Source organism: Zonotrichia leucophrys, chromosome 19, assembly GCF_028769735.1.
Source record: "Zonotrichia leucophrys gambelii isolate GWCS_2022_RI chromosome 19, RI_Zleu_2.0, whole genome shotgun sequence".
Classification (NCBI taxonomy): Eukaryota; Metazoa; Chordata; class Aves; order Passeriformes; family Passerellidae; genus Zonotrichia; species Zonotrichia leucophrys.
In genome coordinates, this window is record NC_088188.1 from 10623791 (window position 1) to 10644339 (window position 20549).

Sequence of the window (20549 nt, forward strand, 5' to 3'; positions counted from 1 at the left end):
CCAGAGCCCTTAAAGCATTGATGTTTTAAAAAAGCATCACTGTGGATGCTCTCCCCAAAGCTGTGGGTCAAACCTGCTGGAGCAGCTCTCCCTCAGCCCTGTCCTCCCAAAAGCACAATCTCCCTCCAAGCACGTCTAAGGATGCTCAGTGCTACAGCCAGGCTGCTGCCAAGAAAAGCTACACTCTAAATGACCAAATTAGGCAATTATTTCTATATATTTTAACTACTCTTTTCTCAAAACTGCCTGGGGATGAGTTTTTAAATGCACATGACCTTGCTTGACTTGAGGGAGATGGCGATAAACAAATAATTGCAGTGACTTAATTATATTTATATCTCATCTATAAAAATGTCAATTATAACTTCAGAGATCAGCTCCAGAACCGAGGTTTTGGCAGCTGGACAGAACACAAAAGGCTATTTTTCTCCTCAGAAAAGCCTCCTCCTTGGCCAAGGCACAGCCAATATCTCCCCAACAGCATCGCTCCTGACTCTCCCAAGAATCACAACCATTGTGCCAACTGCTTCCACCTGCACAATTACAGCCATGCTCTGAAATCTGCTGGATGGACACAGCACAGCCATGGAGTTCAACCCTCCTCTTCCTCCCTGAGAGCAGAGCCCGTGGCAAGGCTGGCAGAGCCCCTGTGCTCTGGTTTTGGTGGGATGGGGGCACCAACCCTTTAGCCTGAGCTCTGTGGTTCAGGCAAACCCCAACCCTTGGGCACAGCACGATGCCACACGAGGGTACCAGCAGTGCCCTGGTGCCCCCTGCAAGGGCCTGGCAGCCCAGGGGATGCTCAGCCACCCTCCAGCCCTGCCTGGGCAGTCACCACAAGCCCAGGGAACAGCAGAACCCTGCAAAAGCCCCAGTGAGTGAGCACAGAGCTCAGTGCCCATCCCTGGGCACGTCTGAGCCCCCAAAACCCATGATGCTGTCTGTAGGCAGACAGCCTGCCTAGCATTAATTTTGTTTAGTTTCAAGATTAAAGGAGTCCAAATCACACGTTGTCACTTCCCTCCTCTCTCCACTGCCACCCTTAACTGTGCACGAGGGTTAATTGATGTGAAAATAACTCTGGGGGCTGGACGGCTTTGAAAAACATATAGTATTACACTCAGTGCTGCAATTACAGCTTGGGGGGGTCACTCACTCAAAATCTGGGGCTTTCTGTGAGTCCAGGACGTGGGGCTGCTGTGCTGAGGGTCCTGGGCAGCTCCTGGGGTGGCTCAGGGCTGTGGGCACCCAGGGAATGGGCACAGGCTGGGCAGGGATCACAGGGCTGGGAGCAAGGGCATCCCTCTGAGGTGAGGAACCCCTGAACCCCCTCTCCTGGCTCCCCTCAGGCTGGGACCAGCTCAGACAGCCACTCTGGCACCCTGCACTGATCCAACCGTGCCTTCCTCCCTCCCTGCTCCTCCTCGGCTGGGTCTGCAGCTCCTGCTCAGCGTTGCTGGGAACACAAACCCTCACACAGCCCAAGGGCACGGCCCAGCACATTGAAATGCTTCCTGGAGCTCCTCTCCATAATGAAGTTAGAAGGACATCATCATCCTGCCAGGCTCCCTCCACCCCCAAAGATCAATAACTAATGCTGAACTCCAGATTTTATCTGCACTTTGCAAGGGTAACAAAATAACACCACCCTCTTTTTTTCCCCTTTCTTTCCAATTACTGAATCCTTTCAAGATTGACCCAGTAATTTTCAGCTCTATGAAATTTTAAGCAGCGAAGAAAAGTGACAGAAGTGATCTGCCAGAATGCTGGGAGAACTTTTGTGTGTGGTTTTTAGAAGACTGCAGGAATACAGTAGCTCAGAAATAGAGGATCACCAACACTTTCTTTCCCAAAAAAAAGGCACCTAAACAAGCTGACCCAGGGATATTTACTTATCAAACACTGGTTTTTTGTGTGCCCACAGCCAGAAGAACCCCTGGAAGGAGGCATCCCAGTGATTCTAGGGATTGTCTTGCCTACAATACACCAAAACATAACCACTCCAATTAAACACAGATTTTGCAGCCTGCCTTCAATATGGCTAAACAGATCAGCATGAAATGCAGGAGCTGAGTCTTATTTTCCTTCGAGAACATCCAGGAATAGCTGGACATTAAAATACCCCTGGCAGAGACACAGCAGGACTGGCCTGATGGCATTTCTAAGGTTATAGAATCAGAGAATCATTAAGGCTGGAAAAGACCTCCAAGATCAAGTGCACCCCAGACACAAAGCGCTCCGTGCCAGGCATGAAGTTTTATCCTGGGTGGGGTTTTCCAGGCAGGGTGGGCAGTTTTGGAAGCCCCTCTTGCCCTGCCTGGTTCAATCCTGCATTTCCACCGAGCAGGGCTGGGGCAGGTGAGTCCCACACTCCCCAAACCCACACACAGCAGCAACACACACGTGCCACAATTATGTCAACAAACCCTCTCCGTTTTCTTGCAGGGAAATTTATCTCACCTTCTAGCAGTGGGAGTGAATTTTAATCCTTCTCCCTTCCCGTGCCCACGGTGATTACTGCAGGCAGAGACCAGGGCAGCAAACCACAGCGGATATTTTATCTGCCATTCCTCCTTCCCCGGGCTAATTTGAAGATACAGATTGCAGCCCACAAGTGGTTTTGAGAATTGCCATTAACACTGTTGCTGCACACTAGTGCATTTTAAACACGCTCCCACCACAATCAGAGTGCCACAATTTGTAAAGTCTGGGGTGATTTTATCGGCGGTGGAGGCGGCAGAACTCACTTCATTCATCACCACAGCCCTGAGCCAGTTCATTAGGCTGATTAGCACCAGCTACCTGTGCAGAGCAGGGAGAAATGCCACAAAAGGCTGGAGAAATTCAAGTGTGAAGATGAAGAGGACTCTTACTCTGCCTTTTGTACTTGATTTTTCCTCCCACCTGCGCCTGGCAGGGCAAGGGCCTGGAGCTCAGCCTGCTCTGTCCTTTGGAGCTGTGCAGCCCCTTTTCCCTGCTCACAGAACTCTGGCTCACCCCACAAACAGGCAGAGATAAGGCTGCTCCCTGGGATGCACCTCCCTGAGTGCCAGAGAATCCTTCCTTCACCAGGAGAGGGACTCCAGCCCAACCTGCCCCAGAGGGACACACCTGGGTGCTCAGTCTGGCTCTGGGGCACAGGGGAGCTTGTGGGGTAACATCACCCCCACCCAGGGGCATCTGGAGCCTGCTCTTGGTCCTCAGGGGCTTCTAGTTCCTCCCCATTTAGACCTCATCCAGGAGCTCACACTGGGATGCTAATGCAGAGCAAAATGTCATGGCTTGCAGGTAGGAAAAACAAGCTGTTAAAAAAATTAGTCAATGAAATGAATTCACAGAATTCTCAGGGGAAATAAGAAAGGATGACCTGTTGCCTCTCATCTTCAACACACACAGTGGGAAAACAGCTCTTTATGGAAAACCCTAAAGGTTTCACAGCACCTAAGGTGCCCCTCCCAGACCTGCAGCCCTGATCTTCAGCAGGCCTCTGCTCCTGGAAAGTCAGTGCAAAGATGTTTTTGGGCAAGGAATGCATCCTGCGGGGCTCATTACCCAGGCTGCAGCCTGCAGGCTCCCCAAAGAGCCCAGAAATGCTGAAGCAGGGCTGAGGCAGGGCTGCTGGAGCAGAGCTCAGCACTCCCAGAGCTCAGCCACCAACACTCGCTGTGCCCTCCTGCCTGGAAGTGCTTACAGCAGCACAGAGCCAGGGACACAGCAGGGTCACCTTGGGCAGGATCCTGCTCAGGGAGGGCTCACACAGCCCTGCCCTGCTCCCCTGCCCCTGCACACCCTGGGCAGGGTGGGCACAGAGAGCTGAGAGCACAGAGAGCTCACAGAGAGACGGGGAAACCACCCTGGGATTGGGACAGAGCTCACAGAGAGACAGGGGGAACCCAGCCCTGGGATCTGGAGCTCCTAACAAGGGGGAACCCAGCCCTGGGTTGGGACAGAGCTCACAGAGAGACAAGGGGAACCAGCCTGGATCTGGAGCTCCTAACCAGGGGGGAAACCACCCTGGGATTGGGACAGAGCTCACAGAGAGCCAGGGGGGAACCAGCCCTGGGATCTGGAGCTCCTAACCAGGGGGGAAGCCAGCCCTGGGTTTAGGACATTTCAGCAAATGGAAACACCTGCACCTGTGTCAGAGGCCAAAGCTGCTGAGTGCCCCCCAGCTGCCCCCAGACCACGGGGCCCTTGTGCCCAGCACCAAAGCAGCTTTTAAATGCCACAAACACAGTGCTGAGACCCTGAATGGAGAGCAGTATTTATGGCCCATTTAAGGGGGATTTCATGGAGAAGGGTGGAAAATTCCCTGATATAAAAGGAAGTTGTCACGGGTTGAACTTTTCAACCTAAGCAAGAGCTTTGAAGAGGTCCCTGCTACAAATGGAAGGGCACTGCCTGCTCACACAGCCTCCCTGGCTGGAGGGGCTCATCTTCCTCAGCAAGGCTTTTGCTCAGTGCTGCTGAAATTTCCAGGTACTACAATCCCTGACTTTGGTCACTAGACTGAGCAGGAAAATCACTCCTAACAAGAAAATCCACGTGCCTGGGGCATTCCATGCCAACACCCCTCCTGTGCTACCTGCAGGACAGAGGATTCAGTGCCATGATTTAGCCACTGGCTAAATTCAGATCTCACAGGATCTGGTTTTTGCTCCCCCAAGCAGAAGCTGCCACACACTGTGAGCTCAGAGCCCCCAGCCCCTCTTACCTCTATGCCTGTTGGTCGTCTTGTCAAACATTAGCATGGCATCCTCTACCTGCAAGACAAAGAGGGAGAGTTGTGCTTTAACACAGCTGGCTTTAACTCAGACACAGCACACACACACCAGGGAGGGCACAGGCAGGAGCTCAACTCCTTGGTTCTGGCCAGGGGCAGCTCCTCCTGCTGGAAACCTGCTGCTTTCCCCTCCCTGCCCTGCCTGACAGCTCATCCTGAGGCACAGAAGTGACCACTGAAATGTTGATCCTGTTGATCCTGAAGCTCAGAAGTGACCACTGAAATGTTGATCCTGTTGATCCTGAAGCAGAGCAGTGACCAGGGAAATGCTGGCCCTGAACAGCCCAATATCTCATCAGTTTTCCCACTCCACATCAATCCCTGGCCGTGCCTCATCTCCCTTCTGTAGGGAGACCAAGCAGGGAGGAAGTGTGGATGGAAATCGAGCCATGACTCCTCCAAATTTAGAGTCACTGTCTTGGTTGAGAATTGGGTTAAAAGAGGTATGAGCAGGGTAAAATCTGGTCAGCCAAGAAAGGTATTCAGAGGTTTTCAAAAGGGCTTTTGAAAAGCTGCAGGAGAGAGGGGAGAGGGAGGAGGGAGAGACTTTAATTCGCATCAGGCTCGGCATTTCCACTTCACAGAGAGATGACTGATGAAACGTATTGAAGTGCAACCAAATTGCTTTCAACTTTCATTAGGATTTGCATGATTTATTCCACCTCCATTTAATCTGTGCAGCCACACCTAAAATTTTGCACTTATTGCACAAGGCTGTGGTGCTGGGGTTGATTCCCCATGTTATCCCACCCTGAGCTGCTGCTCTGAGGCTGCAGGGCTGGGGCAGGTGGGTCCATGTGCCCCTGGACATGGCCTGGGCAAGCTCTGAGATGAAATTACACTTGCAATCCCCTGCTGTACACTCAGCGATGATGAAAACCTCTAACACTGAATTACACAAGGTGTTGCAGGAAGGAAGAACTTTAAAGAAAAGGTTTCATCCTCTAAAGACTCCACTGCTTGTCTGGGATGTGGCTTTGGGATTTTTTGTTTGAGGTTTTTGGAATTTTTTTTTTCCCCAGTAATTTGGGAAGGTGCTGAAAACAAAAGTTGAACCTCCCTGAGGTTCTGAAGGGCTGTAATATGTTCCAGGAGATTGCACAAAAATATAGTGCAGCAAAACCTTACACGGTGCCTGAAATTCATCTGAAAATCTGTCTCTGCTTAAGTTGTTCTTAACTTTTTTAGTCCAAGTGGTTTGCAGAAAGTGCCAGCAGTGGCCTGAGAGGGTGCAGAAATGCAGTCTCCTGATACCCATCTTGACTGAGACCCAAAGATGCTGATGCACTGAAAAACCCAAAGTGCATTAAGCACAGAGCCCTCTGTCCTGCTGTCTGTCTGCCCTCCAAGGGGGAAAACTCACCAGGATGAGCAACACCAGGAGGCAGATAAGGACCAGGCTGCCCTTCACCCTGCTTATCTCTGCCCCAGGGTTATGTTTGCTCAGCAATCTTTATTTTTCATTCTCACAGGTCTTGGCCTCACTGGAACCAAAAATTACACATTGCACCTGCTGCTGCTTCCTGGGGCATCACAGCTCCCAGTGCCACCCTCTGTCCCCAGGCAACCCCGGCTGCAAAAAGGTTCAGTGTGGAATTTTCCCTCTCCATCCCCATCCCAGAGATGGCAGGATGCACACCCAGCCCCTTGGATGTGCAGGAGCACAGGGATGTGCCCTGTCCCCCATCCTGAGCGCAGGTTCCACCTCCTCCTGGGCTCTGCAGGTCCCTCCCTTCTCCCACCTGCCCACCACGCCACCATCCCCTGGGCAAACAGGGCTCTGTGCCACGTGTGCCAAGCTGCAATGATGATCTTGGCAGGCATATCTTTATGCAAATAAACCCCTATTAGCAGTAGCAAGCAGGGGCTGCAGGGCTAATCCTGGAGGGAGGCTCCTGGGCCCCCAGGGGCACAGGCACCCTGCAGCGGGCACTGCCCCCTCCAGCAGCACCAACTGCTGGCACCAGGGCTGGGCAGCAGCCCCTGCAAAAGGCTCAGCCCTGACACTGCACACATGAGATCTGCACGGGGGGAGCGCCTCTGCAGCTGAGTTCAGTCGTGGCCCAAGTATGCCTTGAAGAAAAAATGATCAGTGGGGTGTTCTTTGAGCCAGCTGGTGCCCTTTCAACAATGTCTAATTGGTTATCTTTTCTCTTTCCTAAGGTCAGAACATTTTATCTCCGTCTCTGCCCTTTCTGTGCTTACCCCACCCTGCGTTATTTTTTAGGGCAGCCATTGTGGCAGAAGAATAGCCTCTCTCCTCCATAGCCCAGTGACACAATGAGACTTCTTGAAACCCCCTGAATAGATAAAGTGCGGTGGCAAAAGGAAAATTCTATTAACGCTTTGCAAAATAAAACATCTGAGAGCCGGTGAGACAAGCGGGAGAGGAAAATCAATGTGGAGAGGGCAGAAAAACTTTTCACCAGTAGCAAAAAGGTGGCGAGGGTATGGGAGGGAGGGGGGAGAGAAACTTATTAATGCAGAAAACCCATCAATGGTATGGAAATCTGGCAGAACAGCAAGAACTCAAACTAGAAGAATTTGAATATACAAAGGGCTGAATAGAATGAGCAAACCACAGCGCCTCACACACACAGCCCGTTTCTCACGGTGCTCTGCGAGGCAAACACAAGCGGCTTGTTCGAGTTCTCAGCAAGGAGAGAGGAGGGACGCAGCCAAGGTAACCGCCAGTAAACCCTGCTCGGAGCAAACTGATCCCTGTGTCAGGGGAAGGGAAAGAAACCAGCCCACAGCAGAAACCTGAGCACATTCAGGGCTGTGAGTGCCCAAGTTAACCCCTCCTCCAGCCCCAGGGATGCTCAGCTGCAGCTTCCCCAGCTCTCAGCTCAGAACACGCAGCTCTCACTCTGCACACAAGCGGCAAGGAAGGCTTTTCCTGGGCTAGCAGCAGCACTGGAAGGTGGAATTGCCACCTGCAAGGCCTGACCATCACCCATCACACACTGCCAGCAGGACCCCAGCCCCAGGGGAGCCCTGGATGCCCCAGCACAGAGGGGAGGCTGGGCCATCCCCACCCAGGGCACCCAGACCCCAACCTCCTCACATGGAGCCCAAAGGAGCTGATTAATGCAGACTCATTCTGAGCACCCAGTCAGAGGTACAAAATGAACAGTCTCAGGACTTGGGGTAACTAAAAAAAGAAGAAAACAAAGGCTTGCTAGTGAACACTGGTTACAAATGGACACTTCAGGCCCCCAGACTCCTCTGTCCCAGCACAGCCCATCCATACAGCCAATGCAGACCCAGTTTCTTACATAAAGCCTAACTAATGGGCTTCAGTTTATTTAACTTCTTTTTTTTTTCAATCCACTTGGGGCTCTGAGAAAAGGAAGGGCTCTACCACTTCATTACTCACTGCCTGGAAGGAGGAATAGGGGAGAATAGGAGGAAAGAAAAAAAACCTGGAGGAGCCAAAGGCTTTAATAATCCTAACAGTTCCCAGGGTTATTTAAAATATGCCCAACCAGTTCACAAAAGGCTCCACGGAGATAAATGTATTTGATTTTCTTCCACTTTAATGGAGGCATACATTTAAAGCAACAAAACCAGGGTGACCTAAATAAAATGACTATTAATTGTACTCAGAAAGTCTCTGAATTTAATGCAAGTGATCCAGCCCAGCACAAGAACACTCAGTATTCTCCAGTCATTCCTCCTACTTTCCTCTTTGGGATTTCAGCTCCTCTTTTCCAGGAGGAGCTGCTCAGAGCCAGCACAGCCCTGGTCACTCACAGGGTCACCAACAGGCTGAGTGCCCTCCAAGAGCCAGCACTGCTTCCAGAAAATCTCCAGGGTGGTGCTGCAGAAACTGGAGCACTGTGCTGCCATGAAAGCACGAGGACCAAACCAATTTTTTTTTTTTTCTGGAAAATTTCAAGGCTCATCCTGCATCTCTCCAAGCACACGATGCCCATGGAGCCTCCATGTGAAGCCAACCTTCCTGTACAGGGTGCCTGTGTGCACAGGAGCAACTCCCACCACCCCTCCATGCTCTGCTTCTTCCATTTGGGTCGAGTTTACTCACTGAGTGAAACTCCCACAACGAAACCACCTCAGCGACACTGGAGGGCACACAGCAGCCTCTGTGCCTCCCACCCAGCCCAGGAGGGCTTTTCCTGATCAAACCCTGAGTTCCCAGCACATCCAGAGCAGGCTGAGGGGTTCCTGTGCTCCCCTGGGCTGCAGGGGGTGTTGGCCACACTCCCCAGCAGAGCTGGCACTGTGCTCTCCATCCCTTCAAGGTAAAGAAGAATTAGGGCAGACCTATGGATTTGCACCTGGAGTGGATCACGGTGGTGATTCCAGCTGGGGCTGGGGAGGGAAGGAATCACTGAAGGAAAACTTTCACACAATTCAGCTGTGCCTCCCCTCCCTCCATCCCTGACTCCTGAACTTTGCAGCTCTATCACCTCCTCTGCTCCTCCAAGAAAAGTGTGCTGGATATTCTGGCCTAATTCCTCAGATTATTTACCCACACCACACAACTCCTCCAATATTTTGTTTTCTGAAGCAGAAAGAGCTCTGAGCTGCCAGTGATCTGTCAGGTGCTGTTATTTGAAATGCGCATGTGGAATCCAAGCTCCTGCAGATTTACAACCTCCCCCCACATAAATTAAGACAAATGCCTATTGCACGGCAGACAATTTGAAATGGCTCCCCCACACCAGGCCTCTGGGCTTGATTACAACAGAATTAAACAAAGAAACAAATTAGCCCCCCTCTTTCTGTCACACACACATCCTCTCCTCCCAGCACAGCTCTGCCTCCTGCCCAAGGGCTCCCCAAGCCCCCTGACCATCACACCCATCACCCCCGGGTTCCTTCAGCACTGTCCCAGCATGGATGACCCCACCAGACCCAGTCCTGAGCGTGGCTGGTCCCTCTGCCACCACCCCTCCATGCTGACCCCATCCTGCCCAGGGCTCCAGGCACCTCCAGGCTGGGATTTCTGCTCCATCTTCCCAAGGCAGCCCTGGTTCCCGGCTCCCTGGGGAGGGATTCACCTCCCCTGTGCTCCCTGGGCTGCTGGGGCACAGGGGGAGCTCCCCAGAGTGCCCTGGTGATGGATTGTGCACCACGCTAACAATCAATGCCATACTGTGCAAGCACAAATTCCAGTGCTGGCAATTTTTCCCCCCAGCAGTCAAGGCTTTAAAAAGTCTTCTTCAGCAATTATAGCTAATAAAACTACAATTTTATTCAACACACACATATCATTGTAACTAATTTTGCTCCATCAGGGCTGAAATTAAAACAGTCATTCAATCACGTTAATCTCAGGGCTTGCTCACCAGCCGTGCCATGGCAAAGAGCATCCCCAGTGCTTGCCAAAATGCACTGGGGCTACTGGTGGGCTTCAAAATGCTCCTGCAAAACATGAACACGTTACTCAACGCTCACTCTACCAAGGGGGATGTAAGAATGACTAATGCTCTCCAGAAAAAACAGCTTTCCACAGCAGGACAAATTAAACATGACTTCATGGACTATTTCTCATTAATTCCTTCTCTGGCATTAATAACAGGGAGTATTGATGAAAGCAAAGCTCCCATCAAGTCATAAACTATTGAGGACTCTTGGAGCGCTCCTTTACCTGCTGTCTTGACTGAGAGCTTCCCTTGTGTCCCCAGATCTCCAGCACCTGTTAGCTAACAACACCCACAGGGAACACAGGCTCTGGCAGAAAACCCCACCAAGCCCATGAACAGCTCAGAAATGTGAACCAGCCCTTTCCTCAGCCTCTGGGGCTGCAGCACAGAAGGAAGGGGTGACAAGAGCAAGGGAGAGAAGGCAGTGGCACAAGGCAATCACCTCCCCAGCAGCAGGATGGTTGAAACTGGGGTTAAACCCTGGAGCTGCTGCTGCCGCCCTTCCCCAGAGAGGCAGGAACAGAATCCCGTTCCAAACATCTGCTGGAGAGCATCCAGCCTCCCTCACAAACACTTAATTCACCCTGCCTCAAAACATCCTTGTGTTTTACCCACCGAACAGACAAGGAAGAGGGTGGGACTGGAAGGGAAATTGAGTTACAGACGTTTTGGTGACCTGCACGTGGCCCCAGGGCCAAGCACCATCCTGGAGCTCTGCCTTCATTCCCGGCTGGCACTGGGGATCCCCTCCCACACTCACCCTTCAGCAGCTCTGCACTGAGCCCCATCTCCCTGCACACGTGCACAGACCCTGCACTGTTTTCTGCAAACTTCCCCAACAACAGAAACACTTCTGGCAAGTGTTTTCTGTGGGATTCAGAACTGAATGAAGAACCCAAGCCCATCATCCTGCTCCATGTGCCCCCCCCACCTGCCTGAGGGAGCCATCTCCAAACAAAAACCCGAGGCAAACCCACACAAGGGGTACTTTTTAAATGCACACACAATAATTTTAACTATTCTTTAGGGGCTCACACTGGAGCTGTTAAGTTTACAGGTTTAACTTCTGATGCTGAAAGGCTGGAGAGCTTCTGCTCTTTGGGAAGCAAAGGCCGATGGAAAGCCATCCCTCAGCTGCAGCTTGAACAGATCAAACACCACAAGAGTCACCAGCACCAAGGCTCCAAGGAGCTCCTTCCCTCCCTCAGGTGCCCTCAGGCCAGGTGGGCACATCCAGGGCAGTGCCAGGGTGCCGTGGGGCAGGGCAGGGCCCTCTCCTCCCCCCTGGGCTGGCAGCCCAGCAATGCCATGCTGGAACATTGCTCCCTCAGCATTCCAGCCAGCCAGGTGCGAGGCGTTGGTGATTTTACTTTCACGCAACATTAGGCACCGTCAGCAGGAATAATTCTTCCTCCCTTCACAGGGCTCCTTTGCATATCAGCGCTGGGAAGCTGCAATCTGTTTGCTTTTCCAGACGCTGCTCAGAGGTGCTGCCCACCAGGCCTGGCTGGAGCTGGTCATGGAGGTGCCAGAGGAGGGGCGGCCTGCTCTCCTGATGGGCTCTGCCAGCACCACTGCCTGCAAAGCCAGGCTCAAACATGGGCCCTCCCTCCTGGCTGCAGCAACAGGGACATTGCCATTTCACCAACCACAGCACCAGCTCAGCCCCAGCTCTGTCCTGGGTGGGCAGCAGCCACAGCACTCGAGCCACCAGGATGACCAGAGCAGGTTTAGAAGGGACATCAGGCAGAAGTTCCCCCTGAGGGTGGGGAGGCACAGGTGCCCAGAGATGCTGTGGTGCCCCTGGATCCAGGCTGGGCAGGGCTGGCAGCACCCAGGGCAGTGGGAGCTATCCCTGCCATGGCAGGGGTGGCACTGGATGGGCTGTAATGTCCCTCCCCACTCACACCAGCCTGGATTCCATGAATAACCTGTGGCTTTCCCTGAGTGCCCTGACGCCACACAGAACCCAGCTCAGAGCCTCCCCTGCCGCTGAGAACGCCGAGAAAATCTCCATTCCCAGGAAAGCAGGGGTGTTTTCACAGATGCCTTTGCAGCAGTCCCAGGGCAGGCCGGGCTCAGGGACACAGATCTGATTAAGAGACATCCTGAGCAAAGTAACAGGATCGGGTTTAAAGAGCTTCCTGCTGCCCTTCCGTAAATACCTGCTGAATAAGTGTGAAGATAAGACAAGGATTGCATTACGAGGCTTCCTGATGCATGAAGGGCTTTTTTATTGCCCAGATTTGAAAAAAAAGAGGATGAACAATTGCCACAGCCAGCTCCAGCTAAAGGCTCAGCTGCAGAATCAAACTTCAGTTTATTAGCAAAGGAAAACTCATCTAAGTTCTCTTTGACTGTAATGAAAAAAAGTTTCATTTTATTTCCTGCTGGATCCTTTTCCCTTTTATTGTTCTTTTCATATACTGACTTGCATATTAAGGAATATTTTTCCAGGGCTGTTTGCTCTAAACAGAACTGTCCTCCCTTGTTTTTCCACCCCAAATCAAACACAGCTTATCTCTCTACATTTAGGGATGTTTTTAATTTCTGGAAAAACCATTTGCAAACCAGACCCTTGCTGTGATAATGCTGATGATGATGTGCTCAAGAAGGTGCCATTTTTTGGCCTGGGGTCCAAGCCCACCCTCCAAGCCTGGCTTTGCAGCAGGTGCAGGGAGGATGGTGGGGCTGCAGCAGCTCTGCCTGTGCAGAACTCTCCAAATCCTCCCCCTGTGCAGCTGCAGACAGGGTGAGCGGTCAGAGAACAGCACTCTCACCAAACTCATCACCCTGATGACACACCACTTTTGGAAATGACTTTGAGCATTTCTGTAGGAGCAGTCCCCCCACACAGACAGGCTGCTCTGGCAGCTCGCAGCGCCCACGCACAGGAAGCACAAGTGATTCTCCACTGCCACAAATTAATGACAAGAACAGGAGAAGACAAGTCCCTGGCTTTGCTTTCAGAACCTGCTCGGACAGACCAGAGCCTGGGAGGTGGATTTTCCTGAGCTCAGAGCCCCAGCACATCCCTGCACCACCCACACCTCAAGTTGGAGAGCAGAAATAACCAACACGAAGCACTTGCTCTGATTTCTGCTGCTCAGGGCTTTGGACCCTTCTGTACCTCTTAAAATACCCCAGTTAGTCTTGATGAGAGAGGGCAGGGGCCCAAAGCACTTGAGGGAACGATTCTCTTAAGTCTGTTCAGGGCAGAAATCACCATTATGTTAAATCATCACCGTGTGGCTGCACAGAACGGGGAGCAGGGGACATGAAATGGCACTGCCACCACTCAGCACCTGGGGACACACTGCAGCCTGGCCCTTCCCGCCCAGCTCAATCAGGGCACTCAGAAACACCAGTTTGGGATGGGATTTTCAGGTACCACCTTGATTCCCTTCCCTGCAGCTCCTCCCCTTCCCACTCCCGAGCGAGCCACAACAAATGCTGGGAAATGCCATCCTCCAGGAGAGCAGGCTATTAAGGCTGAATACAATATTGAAAAGAAAGCAATTAGTGGTGCAGCAGTGCTGGGCACAGCTCCTGTCCCCCTGCCCTCGGAGCTGTGTGCATCCTGCTCTGCCCAGGTCAGCCTGCTTGCAGAGGGGCTCAGTGCCCAGGAACCACGGCTAACACTGGCTAAATTGAGTTTTTACACGTGTCAGCAGCGCCAAATCTCATCAGCCTGACAGCCTCACCCAGGCATCTGAAACCAAGGTTCAGCTGCAATGTTTAATTACCCCTGCACGGCATGGGGATTACAGGGTAATCACCAGAGCTGGGATCCTGGAACCACAGCACTCCTCTCTTAAAGCCTGCTGAAGGAAAAACAAGGGCTGCTGCTCTGAGAGGGCTTTTTTGTTGTTGAAGTCAATTCAGCCTCCTGTTTCTGACATCACCAAAGTGCTTTCTGTGAGAAAGAAGCAATTTTCTTTAGTTTATAAATGAAAAATTAAAAAAGAATCCTCCTCTCCCACTCTTATTATCTGTGTAACGAGGACTCACGGCACTGTCCACACAAACACGAGATGGTTGAATAATGCTTTACACATGAAAATGGCCCAGAGTTTTCCAAAGGTGCCATTTCCATGTGTGCTGAACCTCTGGTGCCACATGCAGGGGACATGTGTGTCTTTTCTCCTGTCTGTTGCAGACTCCCCAAACTGCTCCCACCTTTCCACTCCTTTTTCTCCCTGCCCTCCCTCTCCGCAGGGCCCAACAGCTGCCTTTGAAGGGTTTGTTTGAAACCTCTTGGCTTCAAACACTTTTTATTTCTTGCCCAAAAGCTATTTGAATGGATTATGTCCCAGTGATGAATCTCTCCTAGAAACGTGACAAGAGCCTCTTGAATCACGGCAAACAGGCTCGGTAAATCAAACAAACGGCAAAAACGGGCAAAGAGAGGATTTGGGTGTTAAGAATGAGGTGACAGGTCTACACATCAATCCCTCCTGACTGACAAGATGTCCTTCCAAGATCGAGGGATATTTTTTAACTCTGCTTCCCTGACTCCACATTATTTCACAGAAATAACGCCAGATACAATAATTAAGCCGCGATCTTGGTGGATTGTTCACAATGATAATTCCACCTTTGTAATTCAGCTTCAAATAAACCCCCTTTGTTCTGTCTTATTACACAGATTCTGGTATCATTCAAGTATATTAACTGTAGCCTATTACTGTCACACAAAAATGCTCCCTGAGCCATAGCAAAAGGCTCCCCAGACAAAACTTTATGTCATGTTAATCCAAGCTTTAATAACGATGAGGATATATAACTGTTATTCTAATTGCGCTTTGTGTTTCTGCATAGAAAAATCAGAAAATATCACAAGTGGCAGAGGCAGCCTTCCCCCAGTCCAGCACCAGCTCTGCCTCCCTCCCTTCCCACTCAAACAGGGGCTCAAAGCAATGGGGAGCAATTCCAGCCAAATCCCAGCTCACGCCAAGCCCGAGCCTAAGGCACTGAGGGAAAGCTGGGCTGGTGGTGCTAAGTGCTGCTGCTGCTACTGCAACAGAAATTAATACCCTCTAAAATAGCACTTAAACAGGGATAATCAGTATTATGGAAATTGTACATGTTTAATTCTTGAGTGTCTGCTGAAAACATTGCGTGATGAAGGACTGTGGGAAGCGGAGCGTTCATTCTGGAGCCAAGGCTTAAAATAGGCAAAGGGAAAAGAAAGGGGGGAAAGAAAAGGAAAGAAAGAAAAATAACCTGGAAACAAGCAATGAAAAGGCTCACAAATTTATAACTGGGCATTTCCAAGTGGTGGCTGCAAGCTGGGAAATGGATTCAAGGGAAAGTGGAAGGCTCTGGCGCACCCAACAAGGCTGAGGCAAATGCTCTCCACGGTATTTTGCTTGTGCTTTTGCTAACCCAGTTTTAAGTGCACTAGAAATTAGATTTATCCCCTCCCATAAGCAAAGCCACAGCGCTGATCTCACACCCAGATCCACGGCAGGCTGGAGCAGCCAGATTTCAACCTTGCTGCTCGGCTGGAGGACACAGCCCTGTGGACTCCTCCTCATCTTCATCCTCTGCTCTTTTCTACTGCAATCCTCCCCACCTTATTCCTGTAAATTTTACTTCAGTGCAGCGTTCACCCAGCGAACAGAAGCAGCATGAGAAAGCAGTGAAGCTCCAAGGGAATGGGAGAACAAGTCTGATGGATTTACCTTGGAAAATACCATACACCAAAAACCCTAAAAAGTCACCTTCTCCCAGCTCCTCTTTCACTCAAACCCTGAAGCTCCACAGCTCACCACTGCCACATCACAAGAGGCACTAAAACCCCACCAGATCTTCAATATAATACAGCAAAGTATTCATTAACCTGCTGACCCTGCAGCTCCCAGGCTCCGTGTTTTGAGGGTGTTTCCTACAACATGTTTAAAAAATGAAAATGAACAGTCTTGTGTAAATCACAAGACTCCACAAACTGGAGTATTCAGAAGAAAAAAAAAATGCACTGAACAGCCTGAAACTCTTGATAAATCATGAAATTTGGCAGGACCCATCTGACAATGTTTATTTTTTCCCCCCCAAAGTTGTACTATGCTCAACATTAGATCAAAACAGTTTTCTTTGGCAGACACAGGTTCTGCTCTGCACTCCCCTTCTCCCTAACACACCATATGGACTGTTCTTAATGAAATATATTTAGAGGGATAGTGAACCAGCTCAGCACTGGTGTAAGTGCTGCCTCTCTGCAAGTCAGGGACTAAAAAACATCATGTGTTTTTGGAACTATCACTTTTGATTTATAAGTCCTTAAAAGTGCAGTCAGTAAGCCCAGATTAAAATACCAAATAAAGCTTTAGTGATAGCAAACACACACACACGCATACATATATAAAGTAAAATTGCTGCTATTTTTACAAATTGCCTTTAAGTAGCACAATATAAAGAGTCCAATGAAATGAGAAAAGCTGGCTTGGACAGCTTCAATACAGAAAAGATAACGAGACGAGAATTTATTAAAAAGTGAGAGGTGTTTTATCCTGCAGGGAGATAGGAAAGGCATTTCCAAGATTTCTAATATGCTCCTAGGATGGGCACAATGCAAATATCTGCTGAGCTGGAAAGGAGAGCTGTGCCATCACAGGGAGGGTGTCTGGGGAGCGAACTGGGGGGACATTTATTGCTGAATGGCCATGGGGAACTGGGGCCAAGCCCAGCCCAGCCTCCCTCCGAGCCTCAGCAAGGCTCTGGACACCCAAACACACGAGGCCAAAGCAGGTTCTGATTTTAGAGTGACCAACTCCCCTGCCCAGAGCCCAGCAACCACCTCGGGATTTCTATGGACTTAAAGGAAATCTGCCAGTAATCCCATCAGCAGCAACAAGGCTGCAGTCTCCACAGCACAACAAATCTTTTAAGGAGCAAAGTGCTTTCATTCCGGGGGAAAAGATCTGTGTCAAGACACTTGGAGTTTTGCATTTCCTCTCTCCCTCTTCTCCCCTCCTCCTGGAGCAAGAGGCAGGACAGACAGGCATTATCTAACAAAAATCTTGCAGCGCAATGTCAAGATCGATATGTTGACCTAACAAGTAATGCCAGCCTTAGTAGTGTCTTAATGATGTGATCATTATCTGCTTACCTGAGTGCAGCAGCACTGGGCACGTGGGCAGGCTGAGGACTGCCCAGTGCAAGAGACCACAAACACTGCCCCATATGCACATTCTGTGCATTTGGTGTCCCCAGGAAAAAAAAAAATAAATAAAATTATTTACCCACGCTCCTGAGCATCCACAGTGGGCTCAATTAAGCAGGCACAGCCAAACAGGCAGTGCTGCTGAGGAAGAGCTGCTGCTCCCTCTGGGAAATGCAGCCTCACAGGGCGTTTGTACCAAAGCCAGATGAGTTCCAGTGGGGCAGGGATGCCTGGAGCTCATCTGGAGCAGGGAGGGGACAGGGGCAGCCTGGAGCCCTCACTCCCTGCCTGGACACACTGGGTTGGATGGCTCTGGGGGCTCTGCTCTCCTTCCTCCCATTTCTCTGAGAAACACTCACTTAACACACACTTTACAAATCCTATTTTCCTCAACTGCTGTACCTGAGATAGCTCAGGAGACTCACGTTTCCCAAAAATACTGGGTGTGGAATGAAAGAGTCTTGGCCACACTTTAAAGTATTTCACTTTGTCCTTCACAGACTGGTCAGTACCTGCCTGGCCACCCACCACTGCAGGTGCCAAGAGAAAGCAATGTCCCCTCCTTGAAAGCAGGAGCAGAAAAAAACCCATTTTCCACAGGCAGCCCCAGCAATAGCAAAGGCAGGGTCACAGGATCATGGAACCACAGAGTGGTTTGGGGTGGAAGATCACCTGATTTCCACCCTCCCCTGCAGCAGGGAGCAGCCCCAAAGCTGGGCTGGGATGTGTCTGACTCCAGGGAGAGGCCGAGCAGAGATGTCACAAAGACAAAGCACACTTAAACTAATTCCAGGACTGAAATGTGTGATTTTTGGTCTAATTCCAAAACCCGCTACCTGGTGTGAAACACCTCTTTCAGTGGCTTGTTCTGGCTCTCCCTGGACAGCAGCAGATAAAGAGGCAATTCATCATCCAGCTGAAGGCTGTGTGCCACACTGTCCCCCCAAAGCAGGCTGACCTCCCTGCTCCACCCCGAGCTGCCATAGCAACACGAAATTAGCACACACACAACTGCTAAATGAATAATTTACTGATTTCATAAGAACCTGACTTGCAATTTATACTTCTATTATCTTTCATATCCATGTCTTAACTCCTTTTGTAAAAAGGCTGCAATCAAGCTAAATAACATTTGAAAATCTAATAAGCACATCCAGATTCCGTGCTCTGGGGCGAGGGTGTGCAGCCTTGTGTGCCCTGGTGTGCCACCATGGGCTGTGCCCTGCTCCCTGCACTGGGCAGTGCCAGCATCCCCTCCTTCCCAGGGATCCAGGCCCATTGAGGAAGCTCCAAGGAGATGCAGAAGTATCCCCATCCCCAATCTCCATCCTCAATCCCCAATTCCCATCCTCAATCCCCACCTCACTCATCCCAATCCCATCCAAACCCCATCCCAAACCCCATCCTCATCCCCATCCCATCTCCATCCCCAAACCCCATCCTCAGTCTCCATCCCCAATCTCCCAGCTGGGATTTTCAAGACCTGCAGCCAGTGAAGGGCAGCTCAGTTCCTCTGGCTGCAATGACAACCAGGTGCAAAGCAGATCTGAAAGGCTCCTCCACCTTCCAGAGATGCCCTTCCAGTGACTCCAGCGTGCCTTGTCTCTCATTTAAAAGGCATTTATAAAGGCAGCATGACAAGAGATGTACTCCCAGAGTTATCTGCTTGGGTGGGACAGGCTGGGCTGCTGCTGTGACGTGCAGCAGGATGGGTCTCTCCTCTGGGGACACCTCACACACCCCAGGAGCTGGAGATGCTGTGGGTGCAGCTCCCCACCCTCCACACTGCTGAGAGAGCTCCACTGAGCATCCCCTGAGACCCTGCTAAGCAAACATGCCCAGAGAGCAGCACAGCTTTCCTTTGATTGCTTTGTTTTCCAGCCTCTATTCCTACTGGAGAGCTACTCCTGAGGTTTAGAAATTAAGAGCAGCGCAGCTATTAAACCAGCCTTTGGAAGGAGGTGGAGATTTTCAAAGATAACTTCCCATGGGGCGGGTGGGTAGGAAACCCAGAGAGGAGAGGAGGGGGAGAGAAACCCTGCCTGGGACCTGGCCTCACCTGCACCTCCCAAACCCCTCCCTGGCCTCACCTGCACCCCCAAACTCCTCCCTGGCCTCACCTGCACCCCCAAACTCCTCCCTGGCCTCACCTGCACCTCCCAAACCCCTCCCTGGCCTCACCTGCACCCCCAAACCCCTCCCTGGCCTCACCTGCACCTCCCAAACTCCTCCCTGGCCTCACCTGCACCCCCCAAACTCCTCCTCTGCCTCACCTGCACCTCCCCAAAACTCCTCCCTGGCCTCACCTGCACCCCCAAACTCCTCCCTGGCCTCACCTGCACCTCCAAACCCCTCCCTGGCCTCACCTGCACCTCCCCAAAACTCCTCCCTGGCCTCACCTGCACCTCCCAAACCCCTCCCTGGCCTCACCTGCACCCCCCAAACTCCTCCCTGGCCTCACCTGCCCTCCCAAACCTCCGCCCCCCCCCCCCCCCCCTCCCCTCCCTGCCTCACCTGCACCTCCCAAACCTCCTCCCTGGCCTCACCTGCACCCCCAAACTCCTCCCTGGCCTCACCTGCACCTCCCAAACCCCTCCCTGGCCTCACAGCACCCCCAAACTCCTCCTGGCCTCACCTGCACCTCCCAAACTCCTCCCTGGCCTCACCTGCACCTCCCAAACTCCTCCCTGGCCTCACCTGCACCTCCCAAACCCCTCCCTGGCCTCACCTGCACCTCCCAAACTCCTCCCAGGTGCCTGGCAGCACTGCAGGGCACGGGGTGTGGTACCAGCACAAACAACATCCCCAAGAGTCCACAGGCATCCAACAGGCAAACCACTCGGAGATTGGATTTAAAAATAAGAAGATGAAAGAAGGGGATGGCACTGTATTAGTTATTTGGTATATTACTTGGTACTGATGATCTGAAACAAAGCCAGGGAGGAAATTCTCTTTCATTGCACAGGATTTATAATGTGAGCCAGGGGGGCAGGACCCAATCCTGGGCCAGTCACACTGTGATCCCCAGGGATGCTCCAGAGCACCAAAACAGGAGAATGCAATATGTCAAAGACTAAAAGCTGTTTAGCATAACAAAACTGGCCCAACAACTGCTCTCTGCCAGACTCCCTCATTTTTGATCAGCTGTGGAAATCAGTGACCTGCTATAAGGAAAGAACAGGAGCAGGGACTGAGAAACCAGCCCCCA

At 51.3% G+C, this 20549-nt stretch overlaps 1 protein-coding gene across 11 annotated transcripts in view; it reads right to left on the bottom strand.

Annotated features, from left to right (window-relative positions):
* Nucleotides 1-20549, bottom strand: part of MSI2 (musashi RNA binding protein 2) — a 199310-nt gene that overhangs the window by 74465 nt on the left and 104296 nt on the right. For all 11 annotated transcript variants that reach the window (XR_010442426.1, XM_064729501.1, XM_064729500.1 and 8 more), the window contains one exon: nucleotides 4715-4763. Coding sequence is in view for 10 of the 11 variants with exons in the window: in XM_064729501.1 (XP_064585571.1) it covers nucleotides 4715-4763 (49 nt within the window). In the remaining variant the exon portion in view is untranslated. The remainder of the gene's footprint in view (nucleotides 1-4714; nucleotides 4764-20549) is intronic.